The 25,175-nt window shown below is 33.9% G+C and overlaps 1 protein-coding gene across 4 annotated transcripts in view; it reads right to left on the reverse strand.

Annotated features, from left to right (window-relative positions):
* The window catches only part of LOC121408003 (F-actin-uncapping protein LRRC16A-like), a 97,190-nt gene that overhangs the window by 43,299 nt on the left and 28,716 nt on the right, over positions 1–25,175 (reverse strand). Inside the window, exons 5-13 of one of the 4 annotated variants that reach the window (XM_041599298.1) lie at positions 24,715–24,851; positions 22,887–23,055; positions 22,344–22,417; positions 20,604–20,679; positions 19,322–19,410; positions 18,523–18,704; positions 17,883–17,986; positions 7,593–7,631; positions 3,018–3,173 (exon numbers count right to left, since the gene is read on the reverse strand). In XM_041599298.1, the coding sequence (XP_041455232.1) occupies positions 3,018–3,173; positions 7,593–7,631; positions 17,883–17,986; positions 18,523–18,704; positions 19,322–19,410; positions 20,604–20,679; positions 22,344–22,417; positions 22,887–23,055; positions 24,715–24,851 (1,026 nt within the window). Of the gene's footprint in view, positions 1–3,017; positions 3,174–7,592; positions 7,632–11,289; positions 11,353–17,882; positions 17,987–18,522; positions 18,705–19,321; positions 19,411–20,603; positions 20,680–22,343; positions 22,418–22,886; positions 23,056–24,714; positions 24,852–25,175 lie in introns of all 4 variants that reach the window. The other 3 variants (XM_041599301.1, XM_041599299.1, XM_041599302.1) reach the window with 3 other exon arrangements.

Here is a 25,175-nt window from a genome sequence, read left to right on the forward strand (position 1 = left end):
GAAATGGTATTGAATATGATAATCACATAAATAAAGGATCAATCTTAATCAAAATCCATGTGAAATACTGATTTTGAATACAGAAAAAATCTGTCAATATATTTCAAGTATGTGCAACTTTTCTATTAAAAAAGTCAACAAATACTGTAATGATAATAGCAATAAAAATATATGAGATTCATTTAAACAATAATTTTGAAGAAAAAAAATTACATACATATATAAAATACATTTCATAAACAAATAATAGAAAAATGAACCACTGGAAAAAAAGACATTAAACCTTCAGAATCAAAGACGTACAAACAAAGAATAACTTAAAATGTTAATATCATGTTTTTGTACAAAATAAAACAAAAAGGTTTAGGTTCCAATGAGGGTACTTCATAGAGATGATGATAATGAAAATAATAACACATTTCATACTTTTATCAAGAAAATTCCTTCCCTTAAAATGTTTGAGGAAAATTCCACCTTGACATTAAATTAGCACTTATAGAAGTAGGAGATTGAGAGTTTTTGATATACACTGTCTCAATAAAAGTTTGATTTAAAAACAAAGCAATCTAAAGGTAACAGAATTATGTTTTTTTTTTTTTTCGTTTCTTTTTTATTTGGTGATGTCAAATGCAAGCTCTTCTTTATCAAATATGTTATGTATTATAAATCATGTATGATGAGTTAATTTTATAAAACCATAAGTTTACTTACATGTAAGCATGCATCATATTTTAAAACAAATTGTTTGTTTTAATTGACACAAAGGTAAAATCATTTCAATTCTGTTTTTTTTTCAGGATATGTTTTTCTCATGTTTTCATTAGAACCAACTCAGCATCGGATGAACGTCCCTTTGAAATGTTGAAGACATCTGGAAGGATATCAATGAAGAGGGAATATCCTGTACTAAAATTGAGTGACAGGAAAGCTTCAAGAATGCTTGTAAACCAGAGTATCTTATAAATTCTCTTATCTGAAGGGCATCAAGCAACTTTACGATATTCTATGTCTTACAAAATATTTATTCTACATCCCGCAATAAACAAACCATGAAACTACACAGTAATATAGGAGTTAATAACCAGTGTTGGACAACACAACCTATTTCCAACAAAAATACATCCCAAATTGATGGTTACCATGGAAACCATTCAAGGGAATAGGTCCTTTGGTAAACAGAAACAAAAAAGAAAAGAAACAAAAGAATTATCTAAGACAAATGAGGTGTTTTCAATGACCAAAACAGTGATTTCGATGTCTTGTACATTTAAGCTGCATTATACCTTGAAATAAAATAGAATATATACACACTTCAAATACCATGAAATTTCTTAATTTGTTTGCTCAATATAGTTTTAATTTTAAATCACAACATAAAACATATCACAGTTCTCAAAGTGTAGCTCAGCAGCATTGGTTTCAGGAAAGATTCAGAAAAGAAAATATTCTCTTCAGTTATGACCTTGAATTTTTTTTATTCCTTGCATATGCCTGTTGACAAATCATTATGTACCCCCCAAAAGTATCTGAACTATCATTTCTACGATATTCTGTATGCACATGATACTTACCTTTCTTAGAAATAAAATAAAGTAAAATTAAAGTAAATAAAGAAAATATTGTTCAAAAGTGAAGGGTTGGTAAAGAAGTGACCATATGCCAGACATGGCTCCCTTACACTGAAAATAAATCATTTTCGAAGCAACACTTAAAAGAATGGATAGAAGTTGACTGAAATTAGAAAAAGAGTGACAGAAATTAGAAATAAAGTAACAGAATTTGCAATGTAAAGCAAAGACAACTAAGAAACAGAACTCATTTGTTATGAGTACTTTCATTTAGATAGTTTCTTTAAATGTAAGTACTTGAACAAATGGAAAAACAAATACATGATTAACATAAACTTAAAATTATGTTTAAAAAAAATTATTGTTATCTTGGTAGGTGCTTGTGTTTTCTGTGCACAAAATGTTAATAGTATGGTATAGAAGCAAAGCATGAACTCAAATATTTGTGCAAGGTCGTCAGAAAGATTTTTTGGACAGTCTAAACCTAGCAATTGCAGTGAATTAGGAACAGGTTACCATTTTGCTTTGACATGGTTGTTAATTTTTGGAGAGTTAGTGCTAAGCCCTAGATTTTAGGCAAGGCCCAACTGTACAGGGACCAAAGCCTGTATCATACTTTGTATAATCCATAATTTTTTCTTTTCTGATGAAATATTTTTTGTACTTGGTAAATGGTAAGGCAGGGTGAGGAGTATGATAAATAATCAAGATTATTTGTTTTTGCATAGTTTTTAAATGAACTGCATTTTATACCAGATAAGCAACTGGGTGATGTATGCTTGATATTGAAACTTGATGAAATTTGCTCACTTTGCAAAAGAGTGATATACTAGTCTTGCAAGCTTTCCATATTGAGTAGAGTGAACCAGTGTATCTTCTGGATTAATTCAAAGTATGCTATTTTAATTCAGTTTGTGCTCTATATTTAAATAAAAATTTAAAGTTGATGCCCCATCCATCCATTTCACACTGTCATGACCTATAAAACTGGGGAATAGAACAGATTATGTCATCCAGTTTCTCCAACAACACTATAAAAAAGCTAATTCTTTAAAGTGAAAAACAAGCTGTTTCTCTTTTGACAGATTTTCAGTCCTTAAGCATGTCAATACATAATGTTAATCTGTTCCTTCCAGAAACATTCATTCAGTGTACAAACTGGAGTGTTTCAACCGACAACAGTTGGTGTTCTTAGAGGACCACACCCTGGTGTTAAGATTACACCCTACAGTTTGAACATAACACTGAAGAGTGCAAAAATAACAACCAAAGGTGTCGCAACAACACCAATGGGTGTTGAATTGACACCAAGGATTTATCACTAGAGTAAAATAACCGGTGTGTGGCCCTCTATATGAACAATGGTTTGACACTACAGTTTCTCATTGTGATCTAGAACTACAGTCTTGCTGGTTGAAGGCGTGAGATCAGACATTAATTCGCCCACACCTGGATACTGCAAAAAGATACTGAAGAGAGGAAAAGACTCCCTCTACTCCGGCGGCGACTTGATCGCTTTTTGGACAGACCCGAGAGCAGAGAGGCGGATATTCTCGACGTTCTGCCCTGGTTGCGACCTAAAGAGGATGTGGTTGAATTGCTGAACTGAATGAAGGAATGGAGAAAGATGGAAAGAAGGAAGGAAGGTATGAAATACTAAGAATTCCTAGTAATTATATCACCGGGCAAAGGGTGACTGTTCTCCGTCAGCAGAAGGTTGATTCTATCTGAATCGATCGTGCATAATTGAGATATAAATCCAGTCCAAAATTGTTTGCCTTTTCCTTTCCAACTGTCCTCTGTTGTATTTTGAATGTGAAGGCATTTGAAAATTATCATTAACAAAGGATCATTCCTTCATAATATTCTTTATAAATATCATGAAAAGGGTTTTATTTGTGACAAGCAAAGTAACCTTGGATCATGAAACATGCACGCTTGGAATCAATGTTTGAATAAAAGCATCTGGTCTCAGAATTTTATCCTAAGCCAAAATTTCAGTGAGAATCTACTTTAGAGTTGGATAAATCACCAAATTGCATTCGATTTTGTCAAATCCGAAACTAAGCCCAAGTTAAATCAAAATTATAATCTTGGGATAAAACCAATGAAGCAACTCAATATTAATGGCTTCATTACAGATAATTTTGAGTTTGTTCTGCTCAGAATCAATTGCTGGATAAGAAGACATAGTGGGATAAGTTTAAAACGTGGTTGATATAGAGAAGCCTACAGCAGGGTTTCTGCATGTCAGCAACAAATGGATAGATTTAAAAAAAGATATATGGATAATTGAAGATTACAAAAAGGAGAAACAGAAAATAGAAAGAGAGATTTGGGAGATGAAGAGAGATGACAGAGACCTACCACCCTTTCACATGGTTTTAAAAAAAATTGTAATTTAATTATGATTCCAGTGAAAAATAAGGCTAATGACGAATATTTAGCTTGTGTGAAACCAAACAACAATATGATTAGAATCACGAACACTAATCACAATTTCATTTTCTACTCCAGAGGTGATATTCCAGGTAAGTTTTGCTCATATTACGGTACGAATTTGCTTGTCCTCCAAAACATCTTTTGGGGGCGGAGCTTAAGTGACCTTTCAAACACTTCCATAGATAATACAATTGTCATGCAATCATCGGAATTTGTATTTGTGATGCGATGCTTTGATTGAAAAGTCACCAAGGACACATACCGCCTTTGCTCGGTAATTCGAATTCAAATCAGTTTTTCGAGTGAGCATGTAAAAGTCTGATGATTCTAAAGACGAATGGCAATCATTATTACAAAGATGATTCAAGATTCACGTGTGAAAAGGCCCCTAGATTGAAAGGCTGGAATAAATTCAAAGGGCATTTAACGTTGTAGTCTTATTTCTCTAGAAGAAAATTTGACAAGAATTGAACTATATTCCAAGTTAAAGTTCCTTAGAAAACAAATAACTTTTACTCCAAAGAAGTTGATGCTAGCCACTAACATTTCCAAGTAAAATTTGACACTGCAGGAATAAAGAAATTGTCATAAACGTACAAAATTATATTTACAAATGAAATTAGGTCCAAACTAACCAAATAATGTGATTTCAAAATTAAAATTCAATTATGAAACATATTCAGCGAGATATTGTAAAGATGTTCAGAAAATTAAGGGGAAGGCTTTAATAAAACCAATGACAAATTAAACCTTTTTTTCAAACTATTCTTCACAAGAAATAGAGAAAGACAATAATATGGAATTTATGGAAAATCGGAGGATGATTACCAGTTTATCACACAGAGACAATGGCAGGGGGGGTGAATACGAGGAACTACTGGTATATGGGAATTTGGGAAAGGAGGTATTCACTGTTGGAATTATGGTGTTAAGAACACAAGTTGGTGTTCTGAGGGGACAAACCCATTCAGGTGTTATGGATATACCATGGATTTTTACCATAATGCCATGGCTGCAATTAATGCAAAGCCATCAAAGTCCAAGGCTGTAGTCCAAAGTCCAAGGCTGGCTGTAGTGTTTATGGCTCAGAATGGAATACCAGAAATAGAAAGAGTTTGGGCATATATTCCACGAATCACAGATGAGTGGAATAATGAGTGGAATGAAATAAAGCCATCCAATATAATTATTAGCATCCCCTTCCCCCCCCCCCAAAAAAAGGACAAATTTGATTGAAAAGTCATATCACTTTATGGCATCATCACTTCATACAGGCCTGTGAGTGGGGTTTCAAAAAAAATAGCGGAAAAATCTGAAAATTTATCTTACTATCGCCATGCCGCTGCATTTGCCTATCACGATTCACGGTGTATTCTAGACCAAAAGCTTCAGTCTCTGTATTTTGGTTGTTCCGCTGAACTGCGTTGGCTCACTCATCAATACATAGACTGAAGAGCTTGGAGACCCGTACGTACAGATAACGTATTTTAGCAGTAACGTTAGATCTAACAGTGGAAACCCGATTTTCCGATCGCAGAGATGCCAAGTTCAAAGACCAGCTATGCCTGAGATTTTCTATGAATCTGAGTGAGATCACAGACATTGTGTACAATATATATGGGGAAAGGCTGTGATAGTTGCGTGAGACAGAGATTTGAGGGGATGAACAAGAGTCCAAAATGCTTGAGTCTCACGCATAATGCGTGAGACTTGGTAGCTCTGCGATCGTTTTTTGTACATAAAATGTCACATTATGAAAAAGAAATCACATCCATATTTACAAAAAAATGTTTAAAATTCAGAAATATCGTACCTTAGACCGCAGTTACCGCTAATTCCTTTGAAATAATGATCGAAACATCGTCATCTTCGATCCTTTCGTTGGTCAACGTAAGTTGCCATCTTGGATGACGTCATCATCCTTACAGACGTATTTACCAGTCGCAAAATATCGCGATTTGAGCCGCTGCTTTGCGCTTGTATGCCAACAACGGCAACGGTGCACGGTGTGATCCGCAGCATATACTAAAAATTCGAAACTTTGCGAAGGCAAAATACAAGGCCCCGTAACGTGTATATTCACAACACACACATTCTGCTCGCATCCATTTACCTAGACTTGTTTTCCAGCCGTTTTGGATAAAATAGCGGAATTTTGACTAAGAAAAACGGAAATGGAACACAGGAAAAAAGCGGAAATTGAAATAGGTCTTAAAAATGAAAATAGCGGATTTCCGCTAAATAGTGGAGATTTCACAGGCCTGTTCATAGGATCAAATTTGGCCCCCCCCCACACAGTTTCTGATTTAAACACGTTGTTATTCACACCAGGTCAGCACTGCTGTTTTATTTAGGAATGTCTGTACACAAGTCATCGCAAGGCATTTCGGATGCATATTCAGGCCATTTTCCTTGGGTGAAGGGATTTCACAGCAAACTAATTGAACTCTACTTGTCAGAATAGAATCTATACAGCCTTGTCTCGTGTATCAAATCTAAAACATGGTCTGCCAGTCTTCAGTTATCAATATTACTACAATTATCTGTTTTGAAATACATATGAAGCCCTCTTGTGTGTGTGTATATATCATTCCTAAATGAAAGTAATTCAACTTCAAATAACAAGATAGGAATGCATCAATGGAATGTTGTGATCATTATCTGCAGATCAGTATGTAAACTGGAGTTGTTTCCATTGTATTTTGCACTTTACTAAATTCATTCAGGTAATAAATGCTATAGACTTCCACTACTTCCTACTTTAAACCAGCAAAATCATGCTGAAAAATATTGTACACTTGACAGATAAAAGTTTATTGAAGACATATGCAGAAAGCTCTGAACTTGCACAAAAGGAGCAAAGCGGAGAGTTGACAGAGAAAAGCATAAAAGAAATCAGAATTTCAATACCTTATCGGTAATTTATTTTACATCACAATTTCATGAAATTTTCTGTTTTACTTGTTTTCATTTGACTGATCTAAATTCAAATTATGTTTGGAGTTATTTGAACTTCAACATTAAACCTATGATGTATTTGCATTTCAAACCTACTGTGTATCTTCTTATCTAAAAAGCTACTTCAGATAGAAATAAAAGCAGTAGCATTCATATATATTTGCAAAACTTATGATATCCAGTAAACCCTCCTCATTCAAAATCAAACAGACCTTAAAAAAACGTCTTTGCATAATTTCCCCAAACGAATCCAAACTAAAAATCTACTTGTCATGCAGTATATATAAAACCAAACAAGTGTAACTATGTTTCCCCTATAAATTGTTTCTAATTCATGCAAAAGCCTATTAACAAGCAGGTAAACGTAGATATCATTTCACCTCTATCCCATAAAACCTGTGAAGGCATGCAATGTGTCTAATTCACTTTGAAATTCTCCATTTCCAACCTACTTATGTGATGTAAAACAGATACTTTGGTAGATAGTTCCACGCGGAACAAACTTCCATGTGGACCTATCTCTGCTTTCTACAAGCATTTTATTTTTAGAATAGAGCAAGATCTAAAAATGTCAAAACTTGACATAATGTGTTCTATATGAATAATAGAAAAAAAATAGGTTACCGTTGGGGCGGATCGATCTTCCCTTCTTAATCCTGTTTTCTACGCATCACAAAATAGAGAAAAATAGGAAGACAAACGTTCTACATACTTTAATTCAAGTAAACAAAGAAAGAAATTAACAATAGAAAATGAAGAGAGAATAACATGTTGTACTCCGAAAAAAATTAATTGAAAGATGATGCGATAAGATTATTGTAGCATTTATAGAGTCAGCATTCAATCCACTCTTTTCCAATCTTACACATTCTCAATTTTTTTTTTAAATAATGAAAAATCATTAGCATGACACAGAGAAATATGAAAAAGGATGAAAATTGCTGCCTTTGACGGAACATCCACAGTGAGTATGTAAAAACAAGTGGGATTTCAGAAAACCACTGAAAAAAAATACTTGTACAATACATTAAAAACATTGAATAAGATATAAACATACACGTGGTTGTTGAAATATCTCTCTGAAATGACCGTGAAGAAGACTGGCATAAAATGGTGTAAGACATTAGGTTTGTTTCTCTATGGTATAGTGTAATCAGTCAGAGAATGACCACTCCATCAGGTCTTGGACTTTACATCCTGGTGTTAGACTTCGACTTACACATTGGTGTTAAAACATAATATCAAACAGCGTTGAAGTAACAACCAAACACCACTGGCTGTCAAACTAACACCACAAATCTAACACCCTGGTGTTAGACTTAGACTTACACATTGGTGTTAAAACATAATATCAAATATTGTGGAAATAACAACCAAATGCCAATGGCTGTCAAACTAACACCACAAATCTAACATCCTGGTGTTAGACTTACACTTACAGCTTGGTGTTAAAACATAATATCAAACAGTGTTGAAATAACAACCAAACACCACTGGCTGTCAAACTAACACCACAAATCTAACATCCTGGTGTTAGACTTACACATTGGGTGTTTAAACACAATATCAAACAGTGTTGAAATAACAATCAAACACCACTGGCTGTCAAACTAACACCACAAATCTAACACCCTGGTGTTAGACTTACACACTGGGTGCTTAAACATAATATCAAACAGTGTTGAAATAACAATCAAATGCCAGTGGGTGTCATTAGGTGGTTTCAAACCGCCTCGATCACAAGAATCCCCGTTAAATTACGAGAACTTTTTAAGTTAATTATTCCTGCATTCACACCGCCCCGAAACACATCCTTCGGGATAAGTTCCCGAAGTTACGAGCATGCGCAGTGTGGTCTGATAAGCAGGCAAGGCGGGAGATTCAAAATCACTAGCCCAGCAGCCACCCACGCCGCCGCGCCCAACGACACGCTGGGATAAAAGTTCCCGTAATTTGCTTTCACATCGCCAAAATACCTGCGACCTTGGAAAAATCCCCACGAAAGTTCTCGTAATTTCGCCAAGTACCTACTATTTAGCGGGTATTTTCTTTCGGGGAAATTACGCGTAGTTTGCTTTCACATTACCAAAATACCTGGTATTTTCTGATCGGGGTAAATTTCCCGATCAGAGAATACCTGGAACTGGCGAACTTCGAGGCGGTCTGAAACCGCCTTCTAACATTGGTGTAAATACTCGATGTAGTACTCAAGGTTCAATAAATTTTTATCATCGAACAAGCAAGTATATCATCCCTTTGCTGTGATGAGTTGTGGAACAAAATGGATGAATCATATGTTAATATAGTTTACAATGCATTGCAATAGATCAAATGTTGATTGATTTAAATGAAGATTATAGTCGACAGTAAGCACATGATATTTCAAAATGAAAAATGTAGTTGAGATTGCGAAATAGCATTAGCATAGTCTAATGCATCATGAACGTTACAGGTTAGCCACTGGGTGACATTATTTCATGGGTTAGTTAATAATAATACATGAGTATCAATCATGACCTGGTTCGGCTAGTGCCACAATGGTATTAAGGTACAATATCAATTAAACACCATTTTGGTACTCTATGGCCTGAAGTCACAAAGGTGTTGTAACAGGGTAAAAAAAAAAGCATGGTCCATGCAAATTTCTCATACCATCGCGCTTCATTTAAGCATGAATTTAGCGCCCTCTGCCAAAAGCCTGCATTTACCGCATTATATTGAAACCATCTTTTTGAATTGTGGTCAATGGTATCAATAATGGGGCCACATTCACATTGTGCTTCACTACAATCCTATCTGAATGCAAAATGCGGTGTAATTAAAGAACAAACATTGGGGCAGCTTGTAAGTTCAAATTCTTTGATTCAATCTGGATAACCGATTAGTTCCTGCATTGAATTTGTCTCACCCATTGCTAATAAATGGTTTTGACAGTCTTGTTTCAGGATCCAGCTCCATTAATGAGGCTATCAAGCTGTTAATTACCCTCATTAATCAAAAACTGGAGATTAGCATGCAAATTAGACTCAAACACCAAGATCATAGCATTATATATTTTTCTTTTTTTGTCACATTAGTTGGATTTTTTCATTGTTGATGATGAAGCGAAATATGAGTTTTGGTAGATTTAGTATCCTGATAAGAAATAAGTTTTGTTTAATTACCAGCTACCAGAATCTTTACAACACAAAGCATAAAAAGACAATCAACCGGTTTGTGAATGTATACCATATAAATCTGTGAAATATTTCTCTTACTTCAAAGAGATGATTTAAAAGCTACTGTACCCTTCATAATTCCAAGTAGAAAACTATTATTTCCACCTTCGGACAAGTTTTTGCTTGCAGGGCAGTACATGCTATTTAAATTACAAGATTTTTCATGCTTGCATTTCTAAATGCAATGGATTTTTCTAATATACTTAAAGGGAATTTCATATCAAGGGAATGGAATTCATTTAGTTTGGGGGAGAGCTACAAAATTTATTGTAATCCAGTTTTGATATAGGAATAACACAGAAGTCCCCCCCCAAAAAAAAAAAATAATAATAATAAATAAATAATAATAATAAATTAATTAATTAATCAATTAATTTAAAAAAAAATTAAGAATCTTTATCACACATGCCAGAAGATATTTTGAATATCACAGTTTTATAAATAGAAAAAGTGATTTCTCTTTAATAATGTCTTCAAAAAAAAAGTTTCCTTTCATTTGTTTCTTTTCTGTCAAGATGGGAGTTAGGAAGGACGGACGAAAGCCAACATTCATGTTATGATACAAATGCTTATAAATGCCCTGAGATTAAAAGACAATGTAGGACAGGAGGACAATCAAAGAGTCAAGAAGACTAGGGAAGCAATTCATGAAGTATGTAGTCAATGATTTCCACAGACAATTGTTATAAGCTACTGAAATCCTTACATCTGATTGGCTTAGAGCAAATATGTTATTGAAAATCACAGACGAGGTGCTTTATGAGACAGCCACCAAGATACTGTCTCGCTGGCTTGGTAAAGACAAAAAGACAAAAGATCACATTATAAAATCTTGACTTCTTGTCTTGTCATCCCAACAAAGTCAACTTGACCAAGATCCAGGACTTTTGTCTTTTTGACCTCTCATTCTAAAACCCATTTTGTCTTCTTGTCTTCTCGACTCATTTTCTTTGTTTACAAGTCGTTCTCTTTTTGTCCAAAATCATCTTCCAATCAGCATACATTTAAACTTCTGAATGTTATACATAGGAGAGGAGGATGGAAGATTACATGGCCAAAGGCAACCAATCATTGCCCATTTCATACATTATTAGTAAACCTACGTGTATGGAAGGATCTGGCCACGGTTTGGCATTGCGGGAGATGTTGCCAATAATGTTCTGAAGCTAGAACAAAACACAAATAAAAAGAAAATAAAGAGACATAATTTCCAGCAAAGAATAGGAATGAAAAATCATATAAATCATATCTGACATGATAATAGTGGATAAATTTAGTTTACCTTTGGAGACAGTCTAAATACTTGTTCCAGCTAATGGTCATATTAAAGAGAAGAAAGTGAATTGATATATATACATATGTGTGTATGTGTTTGTGTAATGAATTTTGAAGAAAAAAAATGTATGTAAAAAATGTGCCATGACAAAAATCAGTACTTCTAATGGAAATATGGCTTTATCTGGTTATAAGTTCATGTTAAGATAGAATACAGATATAAAGATGAAAGAATGAAGATGTAATTTGAGGATGAGGTGGTAATGCTTTCGTCCCAACATTAGAGAAAAGGAGAAAAATTACATGGACATTCTGTACATAGCGCTGGACATGCCCTTGATCATTGAGCTGGGGGTAGAGAAAAGTATTTCAAAGATTAGTAAAAATTATATCAAAGGAAATATCATTACCAGGACAAGATATCATAAAAATCCATACATGGAGTCTGGTTTTTAAAATCATTTTTATATTTAGTCAAGGTAGAGCAAGTACTTTTAAAATGTAATTGGAATGTTGAAAAAATCCTGTGGCTATTCCTAAAAAATTGTCTCCTATGAATTTAAGTACAGGAGCCCATTGCAGAATGAGTTGCAATCAAATGCAACTCAAAAAATCTAATGCAACTTGCTTTTCAAACAAGCAAGTACCAAGAGATGTCTCTTTCGTCTTTCCCTGCATGTAGATTTTCTGAGCAGCTTTCCCAAAACTTGAGGATTAACAGCATAGATGAGCAAGACTCTCAAGAAATCTTGTTCAAAATTTTGTTATAGACCCCAATATTCAATCAGTCAAAATAGAAATGAACTTTAACAATTGTTTTGATAAAATTACTCAATTAGAGAATACAATGCACACTGTCATTGATTAGAAATGTAAATATGTTGTAGATTTGTGACGTGTATGTGCTGGCTGGGGTCAATAGAAAATATAGGTTATTACATTACCAAGCCTACTCTGAGTTTAGAATGATTATGTTGGTTGATGATTTGAATCAGCATGGGGTATTATAAGAGAAATTTTAAAATGCAAAATAAGCATCTGAGCAACTCTAACTTAAAATCATGATCATATACAGTATTTCTACTTTTCAAATGAAAATTTCATTCTTAATATTCTATAATAATAACATTGGATCATTTGCAATCTTCAAAAAAAAATTCTTACAGCTTTATTCTAAACAGGTGATTGGTCTAAACCCTGTCATGTGACCAAAGATAGTTCCAACCAATGCCATGAAATTGGCAAAATACCATGAATCCTGACATCTGACGTCACAACCCAGGAATGGTACCCGAGCTTCGACATCAGACGTAAATAGTTAAAAAACTATTTACTTTGGGTATAAACCAAACGAATGTGCATGTACAATGCGCGTATGTGATCACAGGATCAATCATATCACCCAAGCTAATTAATGAATTAATGAATTCTCTCTCAAACATTGTTATTCATAATTAGATCTACATTCCTATCTGATGTATTTAATTCTAATTAATGAAGGATATAAACCACACATGTATACGGCCTTAGATCAGAGGTTTGGTTCAATGTATGACAAATCATTGGAAGTTACAGAGTATTTCATTTAATTTCATTTGTTCATTCATTCTTTATGGCCATAATTTATTCTTTACTATCATACCTGCTTTAATATAATAAATTCAGTGTTATATTACAACATTAATAATCGAATGAATATAGTACAAAATTACTAAAAAAATTGTAATATATGGGTTTTATACAAAGATTTGCCTTTGTACAAAACCCATGGGGAAATGCAAAAATTCATGAGCAAATATAGGTTTTAATGACTGCCTTTTTTTGTGCGTGTACAAAACCCATGGGAAATACAAAGTTTGTTTATAAAACATTTCAAGATCATATTTCACCCATAACATTTTGATTCTACAAAGATCAACTAAAGTCAGGCTGAACTTTGTCCTTTAAATTGCAAGACTCAGTATTAAATAACTTTCTAAAGGCTATCAAATGCAACACAACTCGGTCAAACATGCATGAAGTTAGTATCACTTTCCTGACATAAATCCCTGCTAACAGATTTGACATCTGGGCTCCACAACACAAATGTTTGCAATCAATCGCTAAATGACAATAACCAATCACCATCATTGTTGCAGATGCATTTTGTTCGTAACACTGACCAGGAACCAATCAAAATTGTTCTTTCATATTTGCAAGCCATCTCAAGCCATTGTGTTACTGGACCCTGATTGAGGTTTTACTCTGCCCTTTTAATTGCTTTGAAATGTTTCCTCATTGTGCTTAATTCCCACTTCACAATGATTCTGATGACAAATGATTTATTGACCAACTTTGGTTGATATGGCAATAAAATCAAGACCAGAGCATCTCCATGCTGTCCATGCATCACAGTAGACTATCAGATCAACCAATGAACACGACAACTACTCATGCTGTGTGTAAACTTATAAAAAAAATAAGATGCAAATAACCACTGTGCAAATTGGGATCCATGTTTATAATTAAAATTCAACTGCCAATAATGTTCTAAAATGATATCAATGAAAGGTGGATTTATAATATGTAGGCCCAGATTATTAGAAGATTGCATTTTATAAAGTATATCTTCTTTTTATTTGAGCCCTGATTATGCTTATCAAAGCTTAGTGAAAAGAATAATATTGTCAAGTTATACACCATACATCAGGGAAGTATTTTCCTGGTATCGCATCACAATTTGCTTGACATTTTTTTAAGACATACATACATAGGGCTGTAAGAAAATAATTGAAAGCCTTTCTCTAACAACCAGAAATCCTGAACAAATTTGAAAAGTGTAAAAATTATTCCCTACATACATGCGGTGCCATTCATGCACATTCAATAACAAAAGACAGGATTTTATGGGGCAATACACTTTCACTATAATCATATTGCATGATTCAATCAATGCAAACTCCAAAAATTTCTGTATATCCTCCTCTCAATCTTATTCATAAACATGTATTTTTTTAATCAAGACCTCCTCCCACCCCTTCCCCTCCATTCCGTTTACTACTGCTATATGCTCCATGCAACATGCCCCCACTCACCAGCATATGTTGTCGCGCATGTTCAAATATAGGAAGTCCTTTCTGTATGGTGGGCAAAAACCAAGTCAGCCAAATTTCTTTCTCCTTAATAATCTCACAGAAATTAATCAGGAAAAAACTATGGATTCCATCCCGATTTTTCATGTACTCTGGGAAACTTAAGGCCACCGCACACCTTAAGACCAGACTGGTCTACAACTGGCTTGCGACTGAGTGAAGGGAGATGTGACGTCACAGCTCTTGTCAGCTTGAGAGTCGCACAACGGTCAGAGACAAGTCGCAAGGAAAATTGTAAGAATTTGACATGTCGAATCCTTATGACTGGATCGCAAGCTCAATCCAACTTCCAGCCAATCAGACAGCAGAGTTCCATGACGCATATATTACAAACCACGCGCATACGCAGTAGTAAGCACATATTCACAGTTGCTATGGCAAAAAGCATAAAGCGCATGCATGAGTCGCAGAAAGTATGGTAGTCAGATCGCAAGGTGTGCGGTGTCGAGGCTTATGACTACCTTGCGATTCATCTCCCCTCACTCAGTCGCAGACAAGTCCGGTCGTAAGGAGTGCGGTGGCCTATACATGATAAATGATAGCTACTGTAAAACTCAAGTAGCAAGCAATGATTTCATGAGAAAGTCTTTAAAACCAAGGTCAATTGTTACCCTATCATCATAGAACTAGACCTAGTACACTTTATTTGTAAACTTGACTTGTGAAATCAAGAAATATAATCAAGCTCGAAAGCGCGGACACACTTGCGAACACAGATAAGCAAAAGCGGGAAAATGTAGCATTATTGCTTGGAAAAAAGGCTGAAGCTCTTGTATTTTGATTTGAGTTGTTTGGTTATAACTGTAATCTAAATTTAGTTCCTGAAGCAAAAAAAATACAATAAAAAGGTGGACAATATCTTCACAAGGATGGGACTCTGTAATGAATCTACCCACACCAACCACATGGGGACTGTTTCATGAAAAATTTCTGTCAGTGATTTTCTCCAAGAGATGTTAGAAGCTCCTGCAAACCTTTGCATCTGATTGGCTAAGGGCATATTAGTCAGTGAAAATCACTGATGGCTAATAAGTTAGATGAGGAAGTGTTAAAAATTTGTGAAACAGACACCTTTGACATTTTAAGTAGAGTCCCAAGTTTTCCTCGATTAGAAAAAAGAAAGAGAATGTAATTCAGGAAGAGAAAAGAATTCACAAAATTTCACGAAAAGGGATTTTTCATGCAAAAAATTTGAATGACGATAAAAATACAGTGAAAATAAATTCATTTCAAAAGTGTTCATTTCTCTAAACAAAAACAAAAATTTGATACTAAAGATTAGAGTTTTGATAACTGCGCATGTACAAGGCCTCCTGGCTTTTTTTTGCAGTTCCCCGTTTCATTTTCATTTTTACTTTTGCTTGTTAAGAATTTTGTAATATGTATATTTTTTTACCGAAAATGAAATAAATGCAAATTGAATTGAATATTCCTTTATATTTATCATATTTATTATAATTCATTCACATTAATATTTCTACTCCTGTAAAGGAAACACCCCCTAAAATATTTCAGTGAGAAAATCCTGCACAATATATGCACCTACATGCAATGATTGGAAGATTCTAAAACTGAATTTGATTTTGTTGAAAAATGACTAATATGGGCTATTTTACACAGATTCTAGATGGAATGCAAAACCACTGACAAACTACTCTAATTTTATTGAAAAAGACAAATACAGACTTTTGTTTTCAGATAATTTATATGTTAATGTATATCTTTATGAAATATGAGAAACTACCTTGATGTTTGTTTATGGATCAAGCTGTACATGTAATGTAAATACATGAGAATAAATGATTGAATATAAAAATAAATGGAGCATTTTTATCTGATATTTTACAGCATAAACAAGTATTAATGGGAACATTTCTTAATTGTCCCAGAACTACACTCCTCTCCTGGGACATGACCGCACCTATTACTTAATATTTAACAGACTAAATCAGGGAATTGGAATCAAGGCATTCCAACCTATTGCAACTCGTCCAAAATCATCTGTTAAGAAATAGCTGTTTCATTTGCACTACCGGTACTGCGCATTGATGCTTGTTATACATATTCAGAAAGCAAAAAGGAAGCAAGTAGAATCCACATTTTAAAATGTGTGGGTATTCTATAAAGAATCATTTTAACGGATGAAATTAATCTCATTTATGCTTTCATCATGAAAAGATTTCTGAGGAAGAAATGCGCAAGAGAAGTCAGGAAATATCATAATCTGACATTTTTTAGTTTCTTCAGTTGTTAAACCCTCTACATTTCTCCGCTAAAGGTTTTTGCTTGTGCTATTCTACAAAACTAAATGAACCCAGAGTTAATATAGTTTGAGTATTTTATACTCAATCCAATTTTTCGAGGTCATCTTCATGGATACCAAAAATGTAAAAATAATTACAGTATTTTAAGGGATGAAATAGAATATTTTGGTGGAAAAACACTATATTCAACTCTCCATAAGAAAGTCGGTACAAAATGACGCAAAAAAGAATACAGTTGGCATATCTTCGTCTTATTTGCTATTTTAAGCACATTAATTGAATTTTGTCTACAGGCTCGACAATTCAATATCACTTACAGATATTAGTATTAAATATATTGTTTACTACTGTTTACTGAATGATGATACTGATTAATGACTAATAAGGAAAATGTAAAAAATACAATCAACTGAACAATCATGGGTAAGTTTCATTCATCTCAAAAAGTTTACAATCAATATAAATTGTATCTATCTTGTTACAACTCGAATGATAGATTAATCATTAGATGGTCATTAGAGGAGATTAGTTAAGCAAAACCATGTGACTGTTCGATGTTGAATAAGTTAAATTGGAAGAAAATTGATGTTGAATGAAAATGAAACCCTTGGAACTAGTTGTATGAAACATCAAAGAATATCAATGGAGGATAACGAATATATGGACAAACATTCAGAAAGTTATTTGAATGTCGAAATCACTAATGCTATGGAAATCCTTCCAATGGCAATGCATCAATGTAAAAAAGATCAATGGATAGACTTGATCAACTTACAATTAAGTAAATAAGTATTAATGAAGTGGGGAGTTATACAACTTTAACATCACAGATTTCGGTAACATTGCACATCATTAGTGATCTCAACATTCATAACTTTCTCATTATTTGATCAGTTTTTCTCAAATTTTCAATGTTTCGTTTCTTAGATCTTTTGGTTTTCACACACGTTAACTTATTCCCAGGGTTTCATTCTCCTTTAATCTTAAGCTCTGTGTGCAGGAATAGATAAAGAGATGGATTCTTACCCCATGCTGAGCATCCTTGAATGCATTTCCTGATAGATCCAAGACCTTTAGAGTTGTAGGAATGAAGTTGTTTTCTCCAAGAGCCTTCCCAAGATGAGAAGCACCTGTGATCATAAATCATATTCATATTTGCATTATTTCATAAGCGTGTATCAATATCACTTTCAGCTGTAATTAACCCCACAGCTAAGCTAATCTGCTTTACCTTGACAGCCATTTACAGCTTGTCTTTCAGCGTACAAACTCAATTGCTAGGCATATTATATAGGCTCTTGCATTATATCAGGTACCCATTTCACACCTGGGTGGAGAGTGGCAAGGTGTGGACTGATGCCTTGGCCATGGTGAGTTTCAAACACTGACCCTCTGATTACAAGGTAAGAGTCAGAACCAACACACAATGACACTTCCACAATATTCATAAATCCAAGCTAGTATCCATGTCTGTATCCTATCCAAGGAAATTCAATATCACAGATGGTCTTCAATCAAGTCATTGAAACAAAAAAAATCTTAGACTTGCTTTGAAAAAAAAAATAAATCCTGATAGTTTGAACCCATTGCCCACTGGAATTGCGAGATCCCTGAATAAAGGCTATCGGAATTACAATATTTGGTAGTCAACTGTTTAAACACAAACCTTCTGCTGTCATGCCAGTCTTGACCAATCGAAGTTCCACCAGTCCATGGGTCATCTTCTGCAAAGGGCCACATAGATGGCGTATCCCCCTATCATCAACGGGATTGTTGGAGAGGTTGATACTACGGAGGTTGGACTGGCTGTTCGCCGTCAGAGAGAGGCTCATCTCTTGCAGGAAATCCCTGAGAGAACAACCATAAATAGTCATCAAAATGGCCTTAAACAGAGCAGAATGAAGTTCAGGAACAATTTTATGATTTGTAATTCAATCAACAGTTTAATATTAATCCTAACCTACATAAAGTCCTACTACCGCCTAGCTTTAACAAAATGACTGTCTGTAATGATAGTATTAACAATAGTATAGCCTTTCAATGAATAAATAACAGCCCAGAATATTGTAAAGTGCTTCTAAGAGTATACTAGTGCTAACAGATTGTCATCATCTCAATCAATCATCTCAATCACTGGTACCGCTCAGTCTTGCCTGAAAAATGTATGCATTCTTCACTTTCTGCGGATTATTCAAGTTACTCATTCCACCAAGTGCTCATTCAATCAACCCCTGGGTGGAAAGAGGCAAAATGCAGATTGATGTTTTGTGAAGGGATCTACTGCCACAGCAGCATGATTCAAACACATGACACACTCAAGGGGAAAGGAAGGGAACACTCAGACCCTCGTATGCAACTCCTTCTCAATTTATGTTACCATCTGACACTGCTGTCACTGGCTTTCTTTGAAAACCAATAAATGACACACAGAAAAAAAAGTGATAGAAATAGGCAGTTCAACTCACCATTTCAACCCAACCCCATCTAGAGTAAGACTTTCAAGAGTATGTGACGAGCGGATGACCTTAGGGATCTCCTTCAAGGCTTCAGAGGTCTACGAAAACAAAGCAAAAAGAATTATTAATCAATGACCATCTTGTAGAGACAACATGGATTCTGTAACATAAATTATTAATTACTGTGGCAAATATCATGGTAGCATTGCTTAATAACCAATCAAAAACAATTCTTCCATTAAAAGCAGTTCTGAAACTGACAATGCTACCCTGAGTAAATATAACTACAAATAAAAAATAAGTTACCAGAACTGTTGAGAAAATTGTTGTTAATGGCAAATTTCCTGCAACAGGGATACACACTGCTACACCACGTAATAGAATTTAGAGACAACATGAATTTTTGCGATACCTTATACTGCCAGAAGGCTATATTTCCTGACATATATGAAAAAATATTAGACAGTGCCTTTTCCGATTAAGCTTTCATGCAACTGCCTTTTTCACAGTGGAGTGCATGAAAATTTACAATCATGCTAATTTAAGAATTGCAATCATTCATGAATTGTGCAGATAATTCATCCTATTGGTCTAAGAAAACAAAGTGTAGTATTAAAAATCAACTCCACTTTTTGTCTTTTGTGAATATCATTTGTAGGTCGGAAGGACATAAGACCCAGCTAGATGAGCCACTGGATCAACACAGACAATACATTTGGCTACATGCGCAGCTGATGCACGCACATAAATACAGCCTGCGCACAGGAAATGACGCCATCTTGAATTAAACAATTGACATCTAAAATTTGGGGACAATATTAATAGTACACATGTGATCAGCCATCCCAAAACCAACAATAAGTTGCCCAAGATATTTATTGAGTTTGAACAAGCACATCCTAAGTGATAATTTGTAAAACTTGACCAACAATAACTCACTCAAATACTTGATTGAATGCAAAGAAAACAAAGCAAGAGCTTCAGAAAATGAGGAGAAAACAACATTTGAAGTTTGCATTCACTCAAGCATGAGATGTGCACACTGAGCATTTTCAATGAAACTTCCAAGCAGTCCACAAAAACTAGTGTCAAAGAAAATCTTGTGTCTTGTTTTCCATTCAATTTTACAACTCGAAATTTTTACAGGATAAAGGTGAAGAAATACTCCTTCAGACAAGCTAAGATTTGAATTTTGGGTATTAACAAAGAACCTCTTCCCTGGTGACTTATTGGTGGTTTTAGGGTGGTTGGTCACATATATTATATAGCAGGTTGCCCTGAGATCCTTTACCAGTTTGTAGTTGACAACTGTGAGATGTGTAAACCAGGTGTTGTAGTTTAGTACTGCTATGATAGGCAACATGTGTCTACAGGAAAACAAGATAAAATAACAAAATGATGATTAGCAATCAAATAAAAAATATCACACAATGTTATAGTTTATCAATAGAGTACTGTCATTACACAGAAACATATTTATCTACCCTGCTTAAATTGATTTAACAAACGTTTACACTTTTTAAAATGATTTTTTTTTAAATCAACAGCAATAGTAACAAGGTGGTTTGTGAACCACGAGTGTCGTCTGATTTCGCTATCAATTACAAATGCAATAAAATCTAAAACTAAAATCCCTCGGATGCACAAACTTGCAAACTAAGACAAGGAAAAAGAAACCCATCTTTTTTATTGAGAGAGAGAGAAATATGTCTAATTCCTATCAAACTTGTATGGTAAAAAATAAAATAAAAAGTGCATTTTGCTATTGGACAAATTCATTCCACAGGATACTGTGCTATTATAAAACAATAAAATAATAGAGGATACTTATTAAGCACATAATAACTGGTCTGGTTCTCTATGCGCTTAACAAATTATGAATAAACAGAACATACATATATTGTTCTTTGAGAAAATGAAGCAACTCTGTAGAATAAGTTTGTTATTAAATTAGGAAAATACACTTTTTTCTGTGGCAATACTTGCTTTTGGAACATCTATATTTCAGACATTAGGGGCTATGAGTTCAATTCTTTTAGAATCATGTTAAGCACAAAGCAAATATCCTATATCAGAAAAAAAAATCAAGAGTTGCTTCCTTTATCATGTGATGGTAGAAGAGTTCTCTGTACATATAATTTTACAAAGATCACAAATGCTGACAAAGACCGCGATTCTTGTCTTTACTGAGAGTTCTTGATAGATTGGTTTCACTTGATATACAAATTATTCAAATAATAGCCCTACAAAAGATTGCTTGCTATAAAATCAATCAATCGTGATGATAGTAGATGTTTAGAGTTTCAACTGTTCATAAACAATTCACATGAAGACAATCCTGTAACTCGCATTAGTTTTACTATGTCTCTTAATATCAAAAGAATAGATGTACAATGTCTTGCCATATGAACACATTCCAGGAAAGGAAAGAAAATCTAAACATTTATTTTGGCAAGCACTACTGAATTTGAACTGTTCCGGTTTGCTCTATGGCTTCCTAGGCCATGAACTCAAGATTAAGATAAATTTTGACTGTCAAGGAATGATATTGTATTTATCATAATACAGCTGGGATTGAAACTTGCATACACCTTGAAGAAAAAAAATCATTGAAACTTCAAAAGGGGGAGTTCACCCAATGATAAAAAGGTGTTTAAAATAGCACAAAAATATTGGATAAATGCTTCGGGTGCTTTTTTGGCTTTTAAACATGATTTTAATTCAAACTTGACTTGTGAAATTCCCTAATCAACCTCACAGTACTATGTTTCTATGTGAAGAGAGGTAAATTTATTCAATGGATATTTGAATTATCCATGAAAGCTAAATTATTAATACACTGAAATAATATCATAAATCTATCAGAACTGAGTTTATTGTCAGCTTTAATAATTTTAGTGAAATCCCCACTTTTGATTGGATAAGATGGACTGATACTATGGTAATTTTCACAGACAGAAAACGACTAATTTTCACGACTGACAAATATTGTAAGATGGTGCTCAGGTAAATGGTAAATTAAGTGACTTACTTTGGTTCTAGATCATCAAAGTCATTAATCCTCAACTCTTTACAATCTTGAGAGAGATAAATAGTATCGACATCCTACCAGGAAGAAAAGGAGACAAAGAACCATGTAAAAACATTTAAAACATCTATAACCATTGGGCTTTGAAAGGGGATCCAACCCAAGCAAAAAGTTGTTTGGAAAGAACAAAAAAAAAAAAAAAAAATCAGATAGGCCAAATTTAGATCAAAATCAGATGAAGAATAAAGTTGATCATTTTCTTTTAATTGTAAAGAATTATCATGATATCAAAGGGGAATTTAAGAATGGCCAACTGGGTAATATTTATAATACCTACTGGAAGGTAATTGTGATATAGTGCCTTACTTTAATACAATATTTTTCTCTTGTGAAGACATCAATATGCCCTATCCATTATGTCTAAATTAATGCCCAGAAGTAGAGACACATGTATAATAAAACAACTCATAATTCTTTAATGAGGACATCCTTATACCCCTTCTGTGAAAAAAGATGCATACAAAAATATTCCTAATGGAAGCTCACCCAGGCAACTTCAGCAAGATAAGGCAAATCAAAATAGTCACACATAAACCTATACATGTGACTAAAACCTCCGCACGGTCCCTGCTCCACCATCGACGAACGATTGAGCCGCGCCTCTATGTGACTCCGACGTTCCGGTGGCTCCATGTGGATCTCTCTTATTAGTTTACTGGAGACAAGGAGAAGAAAATGTTTGTTCTCAATCAAGATACTCTGTGTTATAAAACTATCACTCTAAAGCTTGTGAGAAGTGCTTTCAAGTATATGAAGTAGTGAAATAATGTGAGGAAATATTGTACAATATTCTTCTTGTCAAGCAGGAAGGAGACTTTACTTTTGTTTTTATTGACCACAAAGATAAATAAATGTATTCCAAGTAAAAAAGATACATTTCAGTTTTTTATTGAAAAGACAGGATATTTTACTTTCATTTTTGCTGCTAACATCAATAACAGGAAACAATTTCTGCAATATTGCACAAAAAAGACAAACATGAATGATTTTTGTACTATACATTGTCCATGGATATTACAACTCGATACAATTAAAATGGTGATTCATAATGGTTACATCAGATAAGTACCGTAACAAAAAGTCTTTGTAAAATCTATTTAACAAGGGAATCAAAATGACAGTTAAATCCAGAAGTTAAAACAGAAAGATATTGTTACCAAGTAATACTTCCCTTTAGGATGTTACAGTAATGAAAATCCAGTTGACTATTTTATAAATAATGCTATAATGCAAAAACTTGCAATTACAGTTTCAAACTAATTTGAATGGCTCATGGTAAACTTTATATGGAAATTGTTAATTTGTTATTATAATGAGTGTTTATAAAACAGGAAATTTTCACCATTTTCACCATTTTCAGATATCAGAATAACTTTTTTTTTATTTATGTCAACAAATCGCTTTACACAATTCACTGGACATCTGAATGGTAAAAATAGTTTGCTACCTAAAGAAATTGAAGAAAAAAATAACAAGGAACTCTATTGTGCATCTTCTACTACTGAAATTAATAGAAAAAAATATAAAACAGAGCACGTCCAATAAAACTTTAATATCATAAACTTTCAAATATCTGAATCAAAAAAGATATTCCAAATATGCCTCAATTGCAAAAATTATTATGATGTAAAATACGCCAACAGTAAACAACCAATGATTTCACTGATGTTATCATTGGATGGCATAATTAACTTAATAGTACTTTTTTTAATAAAATGAAGCATGGGGCCCTATTTCATAAAACTTGCATAAAAAATTTGCAATGACAGCTACTGAAGTCCTTCATTCTGATTGGCTGATGGTAAATTTATAACAGATATTGTGCATTTGTTATTGAAAAGTCATTATACGAAACAGGATGCAGGTCTCAGACTAAAAGGTCAAGTCCACCCCTGAAAACAATCACAATGCTAAAAATTTCATGAAAATCGGAAGGTTATGACATTTTGAAGTTTCCTTTATTTTTCACGAAACATTTATGCACAACTCAGTGGTATGCAAATGAGAGAGTCGATGATGTCTCTCACTCACAATTTCTTTTATTTTTCATGGTATGAATTATACAATATTTCTTTTTTTAAAGATTTGACAATAGGATCCAACTTGACTGAACCATAAAATATTAGAACAATAGTAATTCCACATGTTTAGTGAGGAGAAAACGTTGTTTCAAAGCACAGTGAGGAGCAAATTAGAATATTTCATATAATAAAATAAAAAAGAAATAGTGAGTGGGAGACGTCATCAGTCCCCTCATTTGCATACTGACATATCTGTTTACCTATGCAGAAAAATGTGATGAACTTTTACTTACTCCGTGCTTGTGAGAGGGAACACTCTTTGCAGAGATTTGAGAATGAATTCTATGACATCCAGAGTGTCGTTGATAGACTTCATGGTGAAGCTCAGAGATTTGTCTCTGTCTCTCTCCTTTGGAAAACCAAACTTCAGCTGAAATGAAGAAAATTCACTCATGATTGTATTTCATATCAAAATGTATTTTCCTGATATTTGCCTTTCCATTATATCCTTCAAATGTAGCTAAAGGGGGGGGGGTGGACAAAAAGAGGGGTACAGAGATGCACACATAGGCCTTCATTATTTCAAAATAGATAAAAATTAACTATATATCTTAAAGCTTTTTACTAGGGGAAATCATTTTTTTTTGCTTGTTTTGATTACATGATATACCTGTATATAGTTATTAAAGCAAAATCCAATATTTTCTGACTTTCTTCAAGTTTAGTTCTCTAAGCTTTTGTGTTGGGAGCTCTT

This window comes from Lytechinus variegatus, chromosome 2 (genome assembly GCF_018143015.1).
Source record: "Lytechinus variegatus isolate NC3 chromosome 2, Lvar_3.0, whole genome shotgun sequence".
Lineage (NCBI taxonomy): Eukaryota > Metazoa > Echinodermata > Echinoidea > Temnopleuroida > Toxopneustidae > Lytechinus > Lytechinus variegatus.